A 20,090-nucleotide genomic window follows, 5' to 3' on the forward strand; every position below is an offset into this window, starting at 1 on the left:
CCAGGATCGCACCCTGGGCCAAAGGCAGGCGCCAAACGGCTGAGCCACCCAGGGATCCCCTAAGTTTTTGTTTAGATTGTAAAACTCTCACCCCATTTGGAGGAAGAAATCTCGCCTTCCTCAGTTAAGAACATGCAAGCCAGATTGCCTGGATTAGAATCTTAGCTCTACTACTTTACAAACCGCATGACTTTGAGCAAATTGCTTAACTACTCTGCATCAAATTTTTTATCTGTACCTCTAGTACTAATGATAGTACCATGCTCAACTCATAAGATTGCAAAGATTAAAGGAATTAATGTACATGCTGATCTGATAACCAGTCACTGTGTTTTGTATGCTGTTGTTATTCTCATGGGTGGTTATTGCTAAAAGCCTAGGTGGTCAAGTTTCTCCTGATAAATATTAAAGCTATGAGTTGTTAGGGCCCTGCGTTCTAATATTCTACCAGCATTTACCTCTTCCTTTTGCTCCTACTTCTGTATCACATCTCTGTGAGCTCCTTACTAAAGGTGAGCAGAGGTATGTACTTAATGTTAGGATCTTTTCGTATTTAGGTAATATCTTTGGGACTTCTTTTTCTATTTTATTTTATTATTTTTTAAATAAATTTATTTTTTATTGGTGTTCAATTTGCCAACATATAGAATAACACCCAGTGCTCATCCCATCAAGTGCCCCCCTCAGTGCCCGTCACCCAGTCACACACACCCCGCCCACCTCCCTCTTTGGGACATTTTGTATGCTGAGAAATACCTGAAATATGATGCACTGAAAAAAATCCCAAGACTTTATAAGATGTCAAAAATGCCACTTACATGTCTATGTTGAAAGCCATCAGTGATCACTTAGATTGTAGTGCTTACACATGTCTAATAGCTGTTCCTTTTATACATACTAAGTATATATTTTATGAAAGATTCAGAGAATTAAGCTATTTCCTGTCCTTGGGAAGCTTACTATCAACTTGAAGAAATATGATTAGATTTTGTAGTGGTGAGTGGGGAAAGACTGGGATCAGGTAATAGAGATACAACAAAGGAAGACTGAGTAGGTCTTACTGATTGGTTATATTAGATTGAACTAAGGATAGTGCTACTCTTGTAAACCCATGTAATAGGGGCGCGTGTTACTACTTTTCCTAAACTGGAATACAATGCAAATGTCCATCAGTGGTAGAATGAATAAATAAATAGCATATATATCTAATAAGAATAAATATATTACCACATGCCATGATATAAATTGTTTACAAACATGAAGTTGAGAGAAACTAGCTCCAAAAGAGTATACATTATGATTCCATTTATCTGAAGATCAAAAAACCAAAACAAAACATGCAGAACTTACCTATAGTGTAAGAAATCAGGCCAGTGGTTACTAGTGCCTACCCTATCCCACCCCACCCTTTTCTTCACCATTACCACCATCACCACCATCACCATTGTGGAGTGTCCAAGGCTCTGTTCTTCTTCAAGGCCTATGGTCCAGGAACGTTATCAAAAGGGCTACATATGTGGGGCAAATTGGATGGGGAATGAATAAAATCTCAGGCATGGATAGGCATTCTTCTAGCAGGGAGATCATCAGTAAGGGGAGGACTAATGTCCAAGAGAAGCCTTCACCATATACCATCAGGAACGATCCTGTTCCTATGGTCTGTTGATGCTAAATCCACTCCCAAGGGACTCCAGGGCATTTAAGCAATGCCCCTCACTAAAAATGGCCCGTTGTTTTGATTCTGTTTAGTAGCTTCAGCTATGATTTATCCTAGGCCCCACTGATTTCTCTCCTCCCTTTAACCCAGGGGAACCTTTCTAGACTGGGAGAAGGAAATGCGTAAATGGGATTGAAGGGGGAACCCCTGCTCTCATTGTTTTCCTCAATCATTTTCCTCCAAGTACCTTGGAACACGTTAGGAAAACTTACTTTTTGCTTTCTTTTCTGATCCAAGCTTGTCTTTCATTTCAAACAATGAGAACAGAATGGCTTATCTACTTGTGGGGGAGGTGATAGGTAAGAAGTTAAAAACAAAAAAAGGAAAAAAATGAACTCTTGAGAGAAAACTTTAATCTTAAAAATATCCTCTCACAACACTTGAGTTGAATGAGATAATGAAAATAGAATTAGTATAATTATAGAAATTCAGAGGGGAAAGTACTTTATATTTGTGGTAGAGAAAATATTTGGTTTTAGATCCATGATGTTTCAGGTGGTGGCATGATATCAGGGGTAGATTTCTCTGGGGCATTTGGAATTGTGGCAGTTAGGAGAAAGGTCAAGGTGAAGCATTGTATTTTATTCAGATGGAAGTGATAATTGAAATATCACTGTGGATGAAATAAACTTTCTGTTAGGAAATATAGATGACTTTATCAAGTGACTTACAGGGTATCTAGATTATTTGAGGTAGTTTGTAATGACTTTTTTTTCTTTTTTAGCGTGCATGTATAAATGGGGAGAGGGAGGGATAGGAGAAAGAATCAAATATAAGTCCCACTGTAAATATAAAATTAGTATCTCTAATTTAAAAGTTATTAAGGCATTTTCTAACTTGTTATTGATAGCACTGGGTCTTTATGTTCAATAATATTTATCCTGGTCTTATATTTCTTTTGACTTATTGATTTATGAAAATTTTGTAAGCCATTTCATTGTATATTCCAGGAGTTGACAAATAAGGGCTTGCTGCCTGTTTTTGTATGGCCCATGAACTGAGAATAGTTTTCACATTTTTAAATGATTGAAAAATTTTAAAAGAAAATTTCATGACACATGAAAATTATATAAAAATCCAATTTCAGTATCCATAAATAAAGTTTTATTAGAATATAGCCACACACAAATTTGTTTCTGTGGCTGTTGACCTCTGGTATATGTCAACAGCCATGTCATTGATAAACTACTAAGAGACCATTATTTAAAAAGTGCTTGTCTTACATAGACCATCACCTTTAAGTGATTTCTGCCCTCCTTTCCTTTTTTTTTTTCTCATCTAGATCGTAACTTTCATGAGAGCAGGGATTTTTTTTTTTAAGATTTTATTTATTTATTCATGAGAGAGAGAGGCAGACACAGGCAGAGGGAGGAGAAGCAGGCTCCATGCAGGAAGCCCGATGTGGGACTTGATCCCGGGACTTGGGGATCACGCCCTGAGCCAAAGGCAGACGCTCAACTGCTGAGCAACCCAGGTATCCCTAGAGAGCATGTATTGATTTAAAGATTATTTTATATATTATGATTTTATAATTTATTAATTTTATCATATATTAGTACATATTACTTATATGTTTCTCAAGCCTTTATGTCAGTTATTATACATTGAGGTTAATGGACCTAGCAAAGTGAATAGCACATAGTAATACCTAAGGGTTAGGGTAATTGAAGAATTAAGCAGACTTTTTGGGAATAGGTTTATTTATGAAGGCAGAGGTTTATTTAGTGGTTTCCCACTACATTTAGAGTAAAATCCAAACTTTTCCCTTAGTAAAGCTTTGTATAATTTGACCTTTTGTCTCTGACTCCCAACTAGCTGTGCTAGTTGGTGCGCTTGCTAGCCTTGCTAAAGCCTTAATGAACTTCTTTCAATTCCTCTAATACCTTATGTTCCTTTATGTATAATTTAAAAAATTATTATGTCTTCCCCTGAGCCTCTAAGCTTTATTAGGGCAGGGATCACATCTGTTTTATCTACCGTCAAATCCCCAGTGCTTAGCAAAAGTACTGAAATGTAGTAAGCAGTAAGTAAATATGTGTAGAATGACTACATATCTGATTGGAAGAGCACTGGACTTGGTGTCAGAAACTCTAGATTAAAATCCTGGGGGCACCTGGGTGACTCAGCGCTTGAGCATCTACCTTTGGCTCAGGTTGGGATCCTGGAATCAAGTCCCACATCGGGCTCCCTGCAGGGAGCCTGCTTCTCCTTCTGCCTGTGTCTCTGCCTCTCTCTCTCTCTGTGTCTCATGAATAAATAAATCAAATCTTTAAAAAATATAAATAAATAAAATCCTGGAATGTGTTCTAAGTCTTGATCTAGATGCCAGTTACATGGATGTCTTTGTGAAGTCACTGAGATATACAGTTATAATGTAAGCGCTTTTAATATATGTTAATAAGTTAAAGACAACAGTTCTGGGGTACCCCTACTTACTAATTTTGTGAACATGAGTGAGTCAATTCCTTTGAAATTTAGTTTTATCATTTTTCATTAGATATTATTATACCTACCTCATAAGGTTGTTGCAAGCACTGATAAGATGACATATGTGAAACTGCCTTATGGTTTTGAATAATTAATAGATGCCAGTTGAATCATTATTATTTGAAGTGGAGAAGTTGCAGAAGGGATGCACTCAGAAACCTAGTAGAACCATCTCTTACAGAAGAGCCCTTAGGCAGCTGACCAGAGCTGGGGCTTTAAAAGCCACCATAAGGAAAGAATGGACTCCATATCATCTCTAGAGTATGCAACAGGACCCTTAAGGTCCTCTTAGCCTTAAAAATAAGAAGGGGCTTTGGGACTTAGGAAAGAGCAGGAGACCAGGACTGGCAAAGCCTTTAGTAGATTGGCCAGAAATTAAAGTAATGGTGTATCTGAGTACCAGGGAGGACAGTAAAGTGATTGACCTACCTAACCAGTCATGAGAGAGCCATGTGGCTGAAAAATAAAGCCAGCATTGAAGTGCTTCTCTGCAAATTAAAATGTAGCTTGTAGTGTTTCAAAATTAATAAAGAGCTAGATATAATTGAATCTCAGATGATTACTGAAAGAAGAATTACTACCAGGGTTAGGAGTTTCTAGACTATGATTGTCACTGGAAGGCTGGGAAAAGAGGGGCAAGTGCATATAAGGGACATAAAAAATGAGAAGGCAAACTCTTAAAGAACTGACGGTATATGTTCCAGATTTAAATAGTACATGCAGCTGAAGCTGCAACTTTAAAATCAAATTTTATTTTTAAAAATTCAGCTCATAAAATTACATTATTCTACCCTCTATCTTAAGTAGTTATAGTTATACTTGGTGTATTGAACCATATTGATCAACTAGAAAATAAACCACCAGAACTAGACTGAACCAAGACATTTTGGGAGAAGAAAATCATCATTATCATTCTCGTAAGTCCTGCTGAATGTGCATTTTTTGTTGTCAACAACTATTAGCATTTAATGTTCTTTCAAAGCCTATGAAATTATGACTACCATTAATAACCCCATTAGGGATGAAGAAACTGAGGCTTAAAGAAGTTAAGTAACTTGCCCAAGATCAGATAGTAATTGGCAGGGCAGACCTCAAACCCTGGTATGTATGGTGGCAAAGCCCATACTCTGACCTGTTTGGAACTCATGTCAGGATGTGTATTACCTACCATTATTTAAGAGGCCATGATACTAGAAATCAGCGTAGTGCCAGCATGCCTTCCATATAAAAGAAATACAGAGAAGAAAATCCTGTAAATTGTAGACTTCGGAATCTTACTTGAATATACTGGAAGAGAGTATCATCTGTAACACTCTCTTACTGGATTGTAAATTCCAGAAAAGCAGAAAATTTGTCTCTTTACTTTGTCATTGTTTCTCTAAAGCCAGGTTCCTCACTCTTGATGCTACTGACATTTCGGACAACTTTGTTGTGGGAAGGCTATCCTGTGTATTGTAGGCTATTTAGCAGTATCCCTGGCTTCAGCCCGCTAGATGCTGGTAGCACTCCTCCCCAGTTGCGACAAACTAAAATATTTCTAGACATTGCCAAATGTCCTTTGGGGAGAAAATTGCTCTTAGTTGAGAAAAACTGTCCTAAAGAATAGAGCAATGACTGGTAAGTAAAAGACACTAAATATTTTTAAATTGACGACAGGAATGAACATTGTTCTACAAAGTGTACTGCTTGTGATATGCAAAATAACTGGAGGAAATCCTGGAAAAGTTTGAAAATTTTAATAGTTACACATATTACATGCGTTACAAAAAAATTGAACGTTTTCCTATACTAGTTTATAGGACAGGGCTAAAGTGGATACAGGAAGGAAGGATGCATAGATTATAAATGCATCTAGCAACAGTTATGAAATTGATTAAGGTGATATATAAATGACTGTAATTTGATGCAGTGATCTATACTAAGGGAAACTAGGCAAACATGATGTGTCCTAAATATGTTTGATATGAGAGCTTCTCCTAAGTCTGGTTTATGTAGGCTACTAGAACCCTCATTAGACAAGATGTAGAAAACAACTTGCTTACTCTCTGAGAATTGGACTGAGAGATACTGTAATGTATGCACATCTGTATGAGATAGTACCTGAATTCCATATTGTATGAGAGTTTAAAGGAGAAAGAGATTACTTCCTGTTCAGCTAATGAGGAAAGGCTTCACCAATATTGAAGGATGAATGGAATTTTGGTAGGTAGAAAAAGCAGAAGAAAAAGCAGAGGCATAGAGTTGGAGCAGTTTAAAGTATATTTAAGGGATGAGTAGAGGCCAATTTGGCCAGAGTGTGGTGTAACTGTTAAGAAAGGTAGAACCTGGTTATAGAGTGTGTTCAATGCCAGGCTGGGTAAATCCATGGAACAGTGATTTTTATTTTTTTAATTAATTTTTTTTGACATTTTATTTATTTCCTCATGAGAGACACAGGGAGAGAGAGAGGCAGAGACATAGGCAGGGGGAGAAGCAGACTCTATGCAGAGAGCCCAATGTGGGACTCGATCCAGGCATTTTGGGATCATACCCTGAGCCGAAGGCAGATGCTCAACTGCTGAGCCACCCAGGCATCCCAGGAACAGTGATTTTTATTTTCTAAAATCTGGCTAATAGCGCTGTGCTGTTGTTCTTGTTTCTTTCTTTTCTTTTTTTTTAAAAAATGTGTTGCCATTACTCTAGAAGTAATGTTTAGTTTGGGATGGGGATGTGAGAATCAAGATTGACAAATACTCATGCTTAGAGAGGTATAAAAACTAGAACACACACATACATACAGAGACAGCTGAAAAAAGAGAATAGTGTAACAGTAGATCAGAGTGGAAGGACCAGGCTACACCCTGGCATCAGAGGAAGCATGGTGGTAACCTGCGACCGGAGGAGTTCAGGGTCTGGGAGTAATGTAGACAGTAAGCCTTGAACCTCAAATCTCTCTAAGGAAGTTGCATTCTTTAAAACAAGATTCTGATCTTTGGAAGTTTACTACTGGAACACTAGGTGAGTCAGCTGACCGGTAATACTGATTTTTGTCTCCTTAGTTTCATCTTGCCCTGGGAGAGAGCTGCTTCTGGTGCCTGTTCTCTCCACTGTGTTGACCTCTAAAGAGGCAAATCCTCTTTGAAAGTCCTGGCCCATGCTTGACAACCCTTTCCTTTGTGGTTACTCTGACACAAATGCAAGGGGCTTGATTCTCTTCAAAGGGGCCTTATTAAATATGAAAGAAGAAAGAAAAAGTAAAATACAAGAAGTCCTGCCAGATTTACCTAGCATCTCTGATATCACTGTACTCTTTACCAGTCAGATCTCCTTTTCCTACTGCTATTACAGACATCTTCTTAAAATCGAAAGTTAGCCCATATGACTCCTCTGCTTAATTCTATTATGATTTCTCATACATGATCTCTCATGATTTCTCATACAGGAATTTCATTTTAGTACATTAACTTTCATATGGTTTTTCCTGGAGTGATAATGGTTTTATAGTTCTCTTTACATAATACTTATTTATCTGACTTGGAGGGATTATACTGAAAATTAAGATGATACTTGGGGTGGATAAAGGACTTTCCTATGAACATGTATGAGAGTTCTAGCTCTTTCCAAGAGCCTTCCCCTGAATAGCTGTATCTGTATCTGAAGGGTCAGGAGGTCACTAGATTTCAGACTCTGCTTCCTGTGGTGCTGGCTTTCTGATGGGGTATATCTATGGTATCTCAAGGAGAAATCCCAGTAGGTGGGAGTACAGCTGTCCACCTCAAGTCAATCTGAAGAGTTTAGCCCTAACCTGTTTTGTATATTGGTGTCCTGCATAAGATTTTTTGAGAGTGGTTTTCAGCTTTATTATTTATTTATTTATTTATTTTATTTATTTTTTTTTAAAGTTCTGGCTTCTTTTTTTTTTTTTTTTTTTTTATTTATGAATGATAGTCACACACACAGAGAGAGAGAGAGACAGAGACACAGGCAGAGGGAGAAGCAGGCTCCATGCACCGGGAGCCCGACGTGGGATTCGATCCCGGGTCTCCAGGATCGCGCCCTGGGCCAAAGGCAGGCGCCAAACCGCTGCGCCACCCAGGGATCCCACAGCTTTATTATTTATTTATTTACTCATTCATTCATTCATTCATTCATTCGAGACAGACGGGGCGGGGCGGGGGAGGGTGCACAGACACAGGCAGAGGGAGAAGCAGGCTCCATGCAGGGAGCCTGGGCATGGGACTCAACCCCGGGGTCTCCAGGATCATGCCCTGGGCTGAAGGCGGCGCTAAACCTCTGAGCCACTCGGGCTGCCGGTTTGCAGCTTTAAATAAAAGATGGGGGGTGGGTAATGAGAAACCATTAGATGATTTCTAAACTTCCTTTTGGTTCCAGAATTCTCTGAGAATCTAGTCCCCCTGATTTCCTTCTTAATTCACTTTATGTTAATTTTGTTCCACATAATTAATACCTTGTCAGAAAATAATGAAATTACAGGGCTGCAAGACGCTTTAGTAGTTACCTTATTAGGTTTCCCAAACTGAGCTCTAAAGAATAGGAGTCCTGGGCAGCCCTGGTGGCTCAGCGGTTTAGCACTGCCTTCAGGCCAGGGCATGATCCTGTCGACCCGGGATCGAGTCCCACGTCGGGCTCCCTGCATGGAGCCTGCTTCTCCCTCTGCCTGTGTCTCCGTCTCTCTGTGTCTCTCATGAATAAATAAATAAAATCTATAAAAAAAATAAAGGAGTCCTGAGAAATATTGATTACTTACAAAAAGGATTATGTAGCCAAATACAATGAGAGACTATACTTTGATCACATTACTAATTAGCATTTTTTAAGGCTCTGAGAAGTCTTATAAACCTATTTAACTTTAAGACAGCATTTCTTACATTTATTTGATTAGAGCCATGTTTTTGAATAATGTATTTTTAACATCCTGTGGAGGTCAATTTGGGAAACACATGTAGTTCAGTGCCTTTACTTTGTAAGGAATTTGAGATAGAAAATTATTTTCTAGTGTCACACAACTGGTTATCAGGTCTCAGTTTCATATATAGTCTCTCTGTTTCATATATGCTTAGCTTCTTTTTTTTTCCACTATTTTTTTGAGATATAATTGACATATAGCATTGTGTAAGTTTAAGGTATATGATGTATTGATTTGGTACATGTATATACTGTGAAATGATTACCACAGAAGGTTAACAGATCACATAGTTTTATTTTGTGTGTATATGACAAGAACTTTAATATCTACTTACTTAATGTCTTTCAAATATATAGTATCAATGACTATAGTTACTGTGCTATACTTTAAACCCCAGAATGTATTCATCTTAAAACTGGAAGTTGGTACCTTTTGATCACCTTTCCCCTTGCCCCTGGCAACTACCAGTCTACTGTCTGTTTTTAGGAGTTTTTTTTTAAGCTTCAACATATGAGTGAGATCACATAATATTTGATTTTCAATGTCTGACTTATTTCACTCAGCATAGTGCCTTCAAGGTTCATCCATGTTGTTGCAAATGGCAGAATTTCCTTTTTTTTGTGGCTGAATGATATTCATTGTGTGGGTATGTGTATATATATTATATTTTCTTTATCCATTCATCTGTCAGTGGATATTGGTCTGTGTCTTGACTATTGTAAATAATGCTGCAGTTGCAGTGAACATGGTAGTATAGAAATCTCTTCCAGATACTGATTTCATTTCCTTCAGATATATACCCCAAAGTGAAACTGATGGATCATATAGCAGTTCTATTTTTTTAATTTCTTGAGCAACTTTCATACTGTTTTCTTTTTAAAAAAATTTTTACTTTAAAGATTTTATTTATTTGAGTATGAGAGAATATGAGCTAGGGGAGAGGCAGATGGAGAGGAAGAGGCAGACTCCCCACTGAGCAGGGAGCCTGATGTGGGGCTCCATTCCAGGACCCTGAGATCATGACCTGAGCCAAAGGCAGATGCTTAACTGACTGAGCCATCTAGGTGCCCCTTCATACTGTTTTCTATAGTGGCTGTAACCAAGTTGCATTACCACCAGGGGGTACAAGGGTTCCCTTTCTTCACATCCTTGCTAACATTTGTTATCTTTTGTCTTTTTGATAATAGACATCCGAACAGGTGTGATATGATACACCATTGTGGTTTTGATTTGCATGTCCCTGATGATTAGTGATGTTAAGCACCTTTTCATGTGCCTGTTAGCCATTTGTATGTCTTCTTTTGAAAAATGTGTACTTGGGTTTATTGCCCATGTTTAAATTTGGTTGTTTTTTTTGCTATTGAGTTACATGAGTTCAATCTATATTTTGGATGTTAACCCCTTATCAGATGGGTGGTCTGTAAATATACTCTCCCATTCCCTAGGTTGTTTTTTCATTTTGTTGATCATTTATTTTGTTGTGCCGAAGCTTTTTAGTTTGGTATAATCTTACTTGTTTGTACTTTTGTTGCTTGTGTTTTTGGTTGTCATGTCCAAAAAATTATTGCCAAGACCAATTTCAAGGAGCCTTTTTTCCCTTTGTTCTTCCAGGAGTTTTAGGGTTAATTTTTGTCAGTGGTATGACAGAGGTCCTGTTTCATTCTTTAACATGTGACTATCTAGTTTTCTCAGAACCATTTATTGAAGAGACTGTCTTTTCCCCCATTGAGTTTTCTCGGCTCCTTTGTCAAGTAAATATTAGTTGAATTTATATGCATGGGTTTATTTCTGTATTTGAGATTCTGTTCTTTGGTCTGTTTGTGTTTTTATGCCAGTATCATACTGTTTTAATCATTATAGCTTTGTAATACAGTTTGCAGTCAGGAAGTGTGATGTTTCTAGCTTTGTTTTTTTCTCAGGATTGCTTTGGCTGTGCAGTTCCATGAAAATTTTAGGGTTGTTTTTTCTATTTCTGTAAAAATCACCATTGGAATCTTTTTTTTTTTTAAAGATTTAATTTATTTATTCATGAGAGACACAGAGAGGCAGAGACACAGGCAGAGGGAGAAGCAGGCTCCATGCAGGGAGCCCGTCGTGGGACTCCATCCCGGGTCTTCAGGATCACGCCCTGGGCTGAAGGTGACGCTAAACTGCTGAGCCACCCGGGCTGCCCACCATTGGAATCTTGATAGAGATTGTGTTGAATCTATAAATGGCTTTGGGTAGTATGGACATTTTAACAATATTCTTCTAATCCATGAACATGGAATATTTTTCCATTTGTTTCCTTTTCTATTTCTTTCATGAACATCTTATACAGTTTTCAGTGCATAGATTGTTCACTTGGTTAAATTTATTCCTAGTATTTTTTTCTTTTTGATGCTATTATAAATGGGGATTATTCTTTATTTTTCAGACAGTTTATTGTTAGATTCTGGAAACAACTTATTTTTGTATGCTGATTTTTTTTTTATCCTGCAATTTTACTGATTTCTTTTATTCTGACAGGGTTTTATTTCTATAGTATCTTTAGGATTTTCTGTATATAAGATTATATTACCTGTACACAAGATCTTACTTATTCCTTTCTGAGCTAAATGCCTTTCTTTTTTTTTTTTTTTTTAAGTTTTTATTATTTATTCCTGAGAGACAGAGAGAGAGAGAGGCAGAGACACAGGCAGAGGGAGAAGCAAGCCCGACGTGGGACTTGATCCCAGGTCTTCAGGATCAGGCCCTGGGCTGAAGGCGGCGCTAAACCACTGAGCCACCCGGGCTGACCTCTTTTTCTTTTTTCTTGCCTAATTGCTCTGACTAGGACTTCAGTTACATGTTGAGGAGTGGTGAATGTGGGTATCCTTGGGAGTCTAAGACCATTCCTGGTCTTAAAGGAAAAGCATTCAATCTTTCATTGTTAAGTATGATGTGGGTTTCTCTTATGTGGCCTTTACTATGTTGAGGTATATTCCTTCTGTACCTAATTCATTGAGACTTGTGTTTTTTGTTTTGTTTTTGGATCATGAATGGATATTGAATATTATTAATGCCTTTTCTGCATCTATTGAGATAATTATATGATTTTTTTTTTTTTTTTTTTTTTTTTTAGAAGAGGCTGAGCAAGACAGGCATTAATTCTTCTTTAAGTATTTGGTAGAATCCACCAGGGAAACCATGTAGTCCAGGCCTTTTCTTTATTGGGAGGTTTTTTATTATGTCTCCTTATTTATTATTCTGTCCCCTTATTCTGGTTCTGTCTCCTTATTTATAATTTATCTGTTTAGAGTTTCTATTTCTTCATGATTTAGCCCTGATGGGTTATATGTTTCTAGGAATGTATTAATGTTTTTGAGGTTGTTCAATTTGTTGGTGTATAACTGTCTCATTTTCCTTTGTATTTTTGATATTACTTGTAATGTGTCCTCTTTCATTTCTGATCTTATTTTTTCTTGGTCTAGCTAAAGATTTTTCATTTTGTTCTTTTTAATGAACCAGATCTTAGTTTTGTTAATTTTTTCTATTTTCCTATTCTGTTCTAATATTTAGTATTTATGTCTTCTAACTTTGGGATTATTTTTTTCTTGAAAGTTTATTGCTATAAATTTCCCTCTTAGAACTGCTTTTTCTGCATCCCATAGTTTTTCTTACATTGTATTTTCTATTTTCTATGTCTCAAGATTTTTTTTTTTGTTTTTTTTTTATTTTTTTATGATAGTCGCACAGAGAGAGAGAGAGAGAGGCAGAGACACAGGCAGAGGGAGAAGCAGGCTCCATGCACCGGGAGCCCGATGTGGGATTCGATCCTGGTCTCCAGGATCGCACCCTGGGCCAAAGGCAGGCGCTAAACCGCTGCGCCACCCAGGGATCCCCCTCTATGTCTGAAGATTTTTTAAACATTTCCCTTTTGCTTTCTTCTTTGGTCCATTGGTTGGTCAGGAATATGTTGTTTAACTCCTATGTATTTGAGGATTTTCCAGCTTTCCTCCCATTTACTCTTTTCTTGTTTCATACCCCTGTGGTTGTAAAAGATAGTTTATATAATTTGTCTTCTTGAATTTGTTGAGACTTGTGGCCTGCTATATAATCTATCATAGAAAACATTTCATGTGTACATGAAAAGAATGTGTATTCTACTGTTTGATGGAATGTTCTGTTTATGTGTGCTTGATCCCTTTGGTCTATAGTATTGTTTAAATTTGCTGTTTCCTCATTGATTCTGTCTATATTATCTGTCTGTCACTGAGAGTGGATATTAAAGTCTCCAACTGGGCAGCCTGGGTAGCTCAGCGGTTTAGTGCCACCTTCAGTCCAGGGCGTGGTCCTGGAGACCCAGGATCAAATCCCACTTCAGGCTCCCTGCATGGAGCCTGCTTCTCCCTCTGCCTGTGTCTCTGCCGTTCTCTCTCTGTGTGTCTCTATGAATAAATAAAAAATCCTAAAAAAAAAAAAATAAAGTCTCCAACTAATATTGTATTGCTGCTTATTTTTCCTTTTAGTTGTGTTAGCATTTGCTTTATATATTTAAGTGTTCCAGTGTTCAAGCAGGATCAATGGGTAACCATCTCCTTCTTTGGGTGGAGCTATTGATTGTGTTCCACAGATGGGGCCACTAGCTGGGTTCTACAATCACCTATGGTTGGTCAAAGTCTCAGGCTGTGTTCCTTGGAGGGTGGTGCCGCTGGTTGAACTCCTTGATTGGACAGAGCTTTAGGCTAGTCTCTCCAATCACCCCTGGTTATGTATGGGTTCTCAGATTGTGCTCCATAACCAGATGATACCACTGACTGAGCTCTGTGTTTATACAGGGCCCATAGTTTGTGCCCCTGAAGTTGAGTGGGACCTGCATGCTTATCTTCAAGGCTATGCTCCTTGATTGAGTGGGGTTATCAGCTTGGTTTCCTGCCTGGGCAAGGCTACAGGCTATGTTCAGCAATTGGGCTGTAGTTTGGGCCAGTAGTTTGGGCTCCTCTGCTTATCGGGGTTGTAGGCTGAGCTCCATGAATGGATAGGATTATAAGCTGGGCTGTGTCTCACAGTACAGTATGCTATGTCCCCACGTTTCCCAGGCCACTGTTCAGGCTCCTTGGTTATGTGGGGCCAGAGGCTATGCTGAACAGTTGGGCATGGCTGCTGGCTTGACTCTGACTGAGCAGGGCTATAGGATGAACTCTGTAGCTGTTCTCGTTCTCTGACTGGGCCTCCTAGATGGGCAAAGCTAAAGGCTTTGGTCAGCACTACAGTAGAGCTGGGAATTTGCTTCCCTTCTTGGGCAGGGTGGTAGAAGAGGCTCCCTGGCCAGTTTGGACAATTGACTGGGGATCCAAATCAGGGAATATTGCCAACCAAGTTCCCTAGCCAGACGTGGCCACTGGCTTAGCTCTGCAGATGGCCAGAGCTACTGGCTAGGATCTCTGCTCAGCAGTGTTGCTACAAGCAGGAATGCCATTTGCCAAGTCCTGGGCACTGTTTGCTATAAGCCCCACCTCCTTCTCCATCTCTAGCTGATCCCCAGTGGTCAAGCCCTGCAGATCCTTCCCATGATCCTTGGGAAGTGAGACATGAGTGGGCTTCCTGGGAAGGGTCCCATCTGCTGGGGAAGCTATATGTCTGCCTTGGGCTTTCTTTTCCCACTGTAGAAACCATAGGTCCTGGGCGGGGGCAGGGAGCTCTCAATGTGGCACTGTGCCACTGTAGGGGAAGGGTGATGGAGTCAGTGTGTCCAGTCCTCTTACCTTACTAATGTGGGATTTTCACATTGATGTTTTTTTCTAGTTGCCAGTTGGTCTTCTTGTGAGAGGGACTATAGTTGGGAATGACCTAAATGGCCGTCTTGATGATATCATTCTCCCCTATATGCTTAACTTCAAGTAGGTTATACATTCCTTAATGGACAGATAGATTATGTCTTATAATTTTGCCTCTCTGGTGCTTAGCTCCATCTTGGGAATGTGGTAGGTGAATAATAAATGTGTGGTAAAGGGGATCCCTGGGTGGCTCAGAGGTTTAGTGCCTGCCTTCAGCCCAGGGCGTGATCCTGGGGTCCCGGGATTGAGTCCCACGTCGGGCTCCCTGCATGGAGCCTGCTTCTCCCTCTGCCTGTGTCTCTGCCTCTCTCTCTCTCTCTCATGAATGAAAAAATAAAATCTTTAAAAAAAAATAAATGTGTGGTAATTCTATGTTTGAACCCTGTAAGAAAATGAAGCATACTATGAATTAGCTTCTGTGTATGTATTTTCATCTTTTAAAAACAGAATTGCTGTTTTTCCATGTATACCTGCTTTTGGATAATGTGGAGTTTTATCCTCCAAAATTTCATTTGTCAGTAGTTCATGGTTATTGATTCATACTGTTTATTGGTAATAGCTCTGTGGAGTGCTTTGCTTCAGGGATAATTTAATTAGGGGCACTGCTGTTTGACACCATTCAGGAAAATGTTACAACTGTAAAGAGTATTTGATTGGGATCCCTGGGTGGCGCAGCGGTTTGGCGCCTGCCTTTGGCCCAGGGTGCGATCCTGGAGACCCGGGATCGAATCCCACGTCGAGCTCCCGGTGCATGGAGCCTGCTTCTCCCTCTGCCTATGTCTCTGCCTCTCTCTCTCTCTCTCTCTCTGTGTGACTATCATAAATAAATAAAAATTAAAAAAAAAAAGTATTCGATTGGTCACTGAATGACACCTAATAGAAGCCAGGGATAGGCAAATAATATGCCAACTTGGTTATTAAAATTGGGTCTTTTGGCATTTTTGTCCAACACTTTTTGTTTATATCATTGCCGTCCTAAGAAATAAGCATGTGACCAATTTGATGACTTTTATTTGGCAAGGGCAGAAACTAATGCCAGATAAATAAGGATATTGTAAGTTGATACAGATGGAGTCCATGCTTTCAGAATGCTGTGTTTCTGTTCTCTGAAGTTAGATATCTATTTGTGATGAAGAATACATTTGTGTAAGGGGGCAAGATTGGCATGCACTAAAATGAAATCCTCATGTTGACTACATCAGCTTTAATGGAACTTATTTGATATAGTGACTCAGCCTCTATGAATCTGACTATGTGTATGTGCTGTGTTTTTATACAGGGAATCATAATCCAAGGGCCTGCCAGAGACCACAAGAAAACATGGGGAGGAGTAAGTTTCTCTTTGCTTTTTAATAATTCATACTTTCTCCATATTAATCTATCTAGGAAATTAAATTTGCAATTCAGAAGTTTTTTTGTGGACATCTAAATTGTATTTCTGATTAGTGTTAGAAAGTTTTTGTCTGAAGCAGGGCAGTTCAGAGAAAGACCAACAGACCACATACTGCTCATTGGCAAGGGTCTTGTTTTTTCCCCTCCTTTCTTCTGCTCTTTTCTTAACATATCCCAGTACAGGGAGAGAAGGCTCAAACTTGTTATATATAGACCTACCCTAATCCCAGCTTCTTTACAACTCTTAGTACAGTTACCCATGTGCTTACAATGGTTTCTAAGCCTTGTTGATAATGACATAAACAAACAAACAAAAAAAAGTGATTCTGTTGTGCAGCCAATGACACTATTAAAAAAATTAGTCTGTGAGGTTGAATTATTAGATGGTTTTGATTTCCCCTAAAATGTTAAAGCCTGGCATTAAGAACCATTGGATGAATTTCTTTGTTTTTTTTTCTTTCTCATAAAGCTATTTATGGGCAGTAGACAATAGACAAATTCAAGGTCATTTTGTTGTTAATATTAACCAGCCACCAGTGACTTCATAAATAATCCTAATCAAAATAGACAGTAAAGGGATCCCTGGGTGGCGCAGCGGTTTGGCGCCTGCCTTTGGCCCAGGGCACGATCCTGGAGACCCGGGATCGAATCCCACGTCGGGCTCCCGGTGCATGGAGCCTGCTTCTCCCTCTGCCTGTGTCTCTGCGCCTCTCTCTCTCTCTCTGTGACTATCATAAATAAATAAAAATTTAAAAAGAAAATTAAAAAAAAAATAGACAGTAAAACCAGATGCATAAAGGACCTCAGAAGGGGACTTAGTGTAGTATAGTGGACATAGTCAGAGGCCTGAATTCAAATTCTACTTCTACAACCTTGATCAAATCCTAGAGTTCCCCTACATTTGCTTGTCCATCTCTCAAGTGCACTTGTCTCTGCACTTGTAGCCTCGGGGAATTATGGTTGGCATAATGTAATGATATATATAAAAGTATGTTGAGGACTCTAAAGTATGTAGAAGAGAGTAGTAGAATTTGCTCATTGCTGTCCTTATTGAAGAAGTTTATTCTCACTCATTCTTTTTTTAAAAAAAAAAAAAAGCTTTACTGATTTGAGAGAGAGAGACAGCATCCATGTACAAGCAGGACGAAGGGCAGAGGGAAAAGGAGAGAGAGAATCCTAAGTAGACTCTGTACTGAGTCCAGAGCCTGATGTGGGGTTCAGTCTATGACCCTGAAATCAGACCTGAGCCAAGAGTCAGCTGCTTAGCTGATTGAGCCACCCTGGCGTCCCCATTGGTTCTTTTAACAGTTAAAATGAAGATATTTGATCAGATGTTTCTGTAGGCCACAGGGCTGGGACTAGGGTTGTGCAAGTGACAAAGAGTTGCCTCTTTATGTTTCATGCTCTAGGTACTTTGCTTGCCGCACCTTAGTATGGTCCCTGGTAGGCAGCACCAAGGATTATGGATCAATCATGGAAAATTTCTTCCTGAATCTTGTTGAGTCAAACTTTGCTTGTTTTTTCCAGTGATTTCCTTGGGGATTGATTAGCCCCAGGGATTCTGGTTCTTTCCCAACATCCACAAAATACACCAATCTCCTGATAGTTTAGAAATGTAAAAAAAAAAAAAAAAAGTAAATTTGAAAACAACTGGTGAACGTTCTGGGACTAATCCATTCCAAGTCCTAACCAAAGCAACTGTAAACAGAAGTTTCCAGAGCAACACTCTGTGGCTTGGTCCTCACCTAAACTCAAGCTTCAGGTGGATTTGGAGAATGTTTGGATTGTTGGATTTCATCATGACCACACCTAGAAGCTGCATGGAGAGCAATACATTCCTTATTGTTTCCTCTCTTCCTTTTCAGAATGATCATCAGGTCATTAGCAAGGAGATCATTAGGAGCTTACTTTAAAAGGTGCTTCACCGTGCTCGCTTTGGCAGCACATATACTAAAAGGTGCTTCAGCAAGTCTTTGTTTAAATGGTCAATTTGGCCCAGGTCGTGATCCCAGGGTCCTGGGATAGAGTCCCGCATTGGGCTCCCCACAGGGAGCCTGCTTCTCCCTCTGTCTATGTCTCTGCCTCTCTCTCTGTGTGTCTCATGCATGAATAAATCTTAAAAAAAAAAAAATGGTTAGGCAAATAATCGGAGTTCTTGTTACAGGATAGGGCATGGTAATGTTATCTGTGAGGATGGGCATATTTCCAATCCAGAGATGTGATAAGGAAATTACTCCAGGGATCCCTGGGTGGCGCAGCGGTTTGGCGCCTGCCTTTGGCCCAGGGCGCGATCCTGGAGACCCGGGATCAAATCCCACATCGGGCTCCCAGTGCATGGAGCCTGCTTCTCCCTCTGCCTGTGTCTCTGCCTCTCTCTCTCTTTCTCTCTGTGTGACTATCATAAATAAATAAAAATTTAAAAAAAAAAGGAAATTACTCCAAAAAATGCTACTTTACAAACACATGGAAGCTTATAATAGCATTTTGACTCTTTGTGTTGACCACTTTAAAAGCATCCTTAACATCCTGAATCTCAAAGACTCTATCTTTTACTCTCTCTGCTTTACTTAGCTTGCTTGATTTCACTTGCTAATTGCTATCACTGTTAGTAGGGAAAAAAAGATGTTACTATGCAGTAATTTTTTTCTCTTCTGGCATCGTACAATGAAGTTTTTACTGGATTTGGCAAAGATTCTCACAAACATAGCTCAATGTGTCATACAAAGGGACAGCAGAGGAAAATATCACAAAGACATGGCATTAGCCTCATTAATGAGGAGGCATGAAAACAAAACACAGCTGGAAAACCATGCAGTGTAAGTAAAAAGTTAAAATTAATATTGGTGTGAATTTCTTTTAGTATATTCTTTGATACTGGATGAAGAAATTATTTATTAATATGTATTAGATGAATCATTCTTTTATGTGACATGAAAAAATTATAAGCCAAGTCTTAAAAATGTTGGTGAGAGGATGAGAACACACTTGTGTATCTTTTTCACACTTGTGTATTTAATTTTTTATTAGACCACCATCAGTGTTCATTTTATGTATCATTGAAATCTCACTTACTACATATATTTGAGTTCTGAGCTACAGCTTTCTATTTAGGACTTTTAAGAATATATAATTATATGGGCACTGAGGAGGGCACTTGATGGGATGAGTACTGGGTGTTATTCTATATGTTGGCAAATTGAACACCAATAAAAAATCAATTTATATAAAAATATATAATTATTTTGATATCAACGATTATCTGTGGAATACTTCATAACTTAGACCTTTCTCATACATTATCTTATTTGAGTTATAAGAGAACCCTATGATGTAAATAGAGATATTATCTTCATTCTGTATATTATAAAACTGAGGGTCATGAGAGAATTTCTTTCTTTCTTTTTTTTTTTTTAAAGATTTATTTATTTATTTATGATAGACATAGAGAGAGAGAGGGGCAGAGACACAGGCAGAAGGAGAAGCAGGCTCCATGCTGGGAGCCCGACGTGGGACTCGATCCCAGGACTCCAGGATCACGCCCTGGGCCGAAGGCAGGTGCCAAACTGCTGAGCCACCCAGGGATCCCCTCATGAGAGAATTTCTTATCTAAACTCCATAGCCTATAAAATGGAGAACCATAATGCAAACCTAGGTTTCCTTATGTCCTATGCAGTTTTTTCCTTTCTTCCAACAGATCGTGTTCTGATTTCCCAAGTCATTAGTAGTGTATAAAGTCAATTAAAAGCTTAGGAGCTATCTGTTGATTTGATAGGTATGGAAGAAAATACTT

General features: G+C 38.9%; 1 protein-coding gene across 2 annotated transcripts in view; it reads left to right on the forward strand.

Moving 5' to 3' along the window:
* Positions 1–20,090, forward strand: part of PRRG1 (proline rich and Gla domain 1) — a 146,190-nt gene that overhangs the window by 45,908 nt on the left and 80,192 nt on the right. For both annotated transcript variants that reach the window (XM_038587162.1, XM_038587163.1), the window contains exon 2: positions 16,188–16,238. In XM_038587162.1, the coding sequence (XP_038443090.1) occupies positions 16,229–16,238 (10 nt within the window). In that variant the 5' untranslated portion in view covers positions 16,188–16,228. The remainder of the gene's footprint in view (positions 1–16,187; positions 16,239–20,090) is intronic.

Source organism: Canis lupus, chromosome X (genome assembly GCF_011100685.1).
Source record: "Canis lupus familiaris isolate Mischka breed German Shepherd chromosome X, alternate assembly UU_Cfam_GSD_1.0, whole genome shotgun sequence".
NCBI lineage: Eukaryota > Metazoa > Chordata > Mammalia > Carnivora > Canidae > Canis > Canis lupus.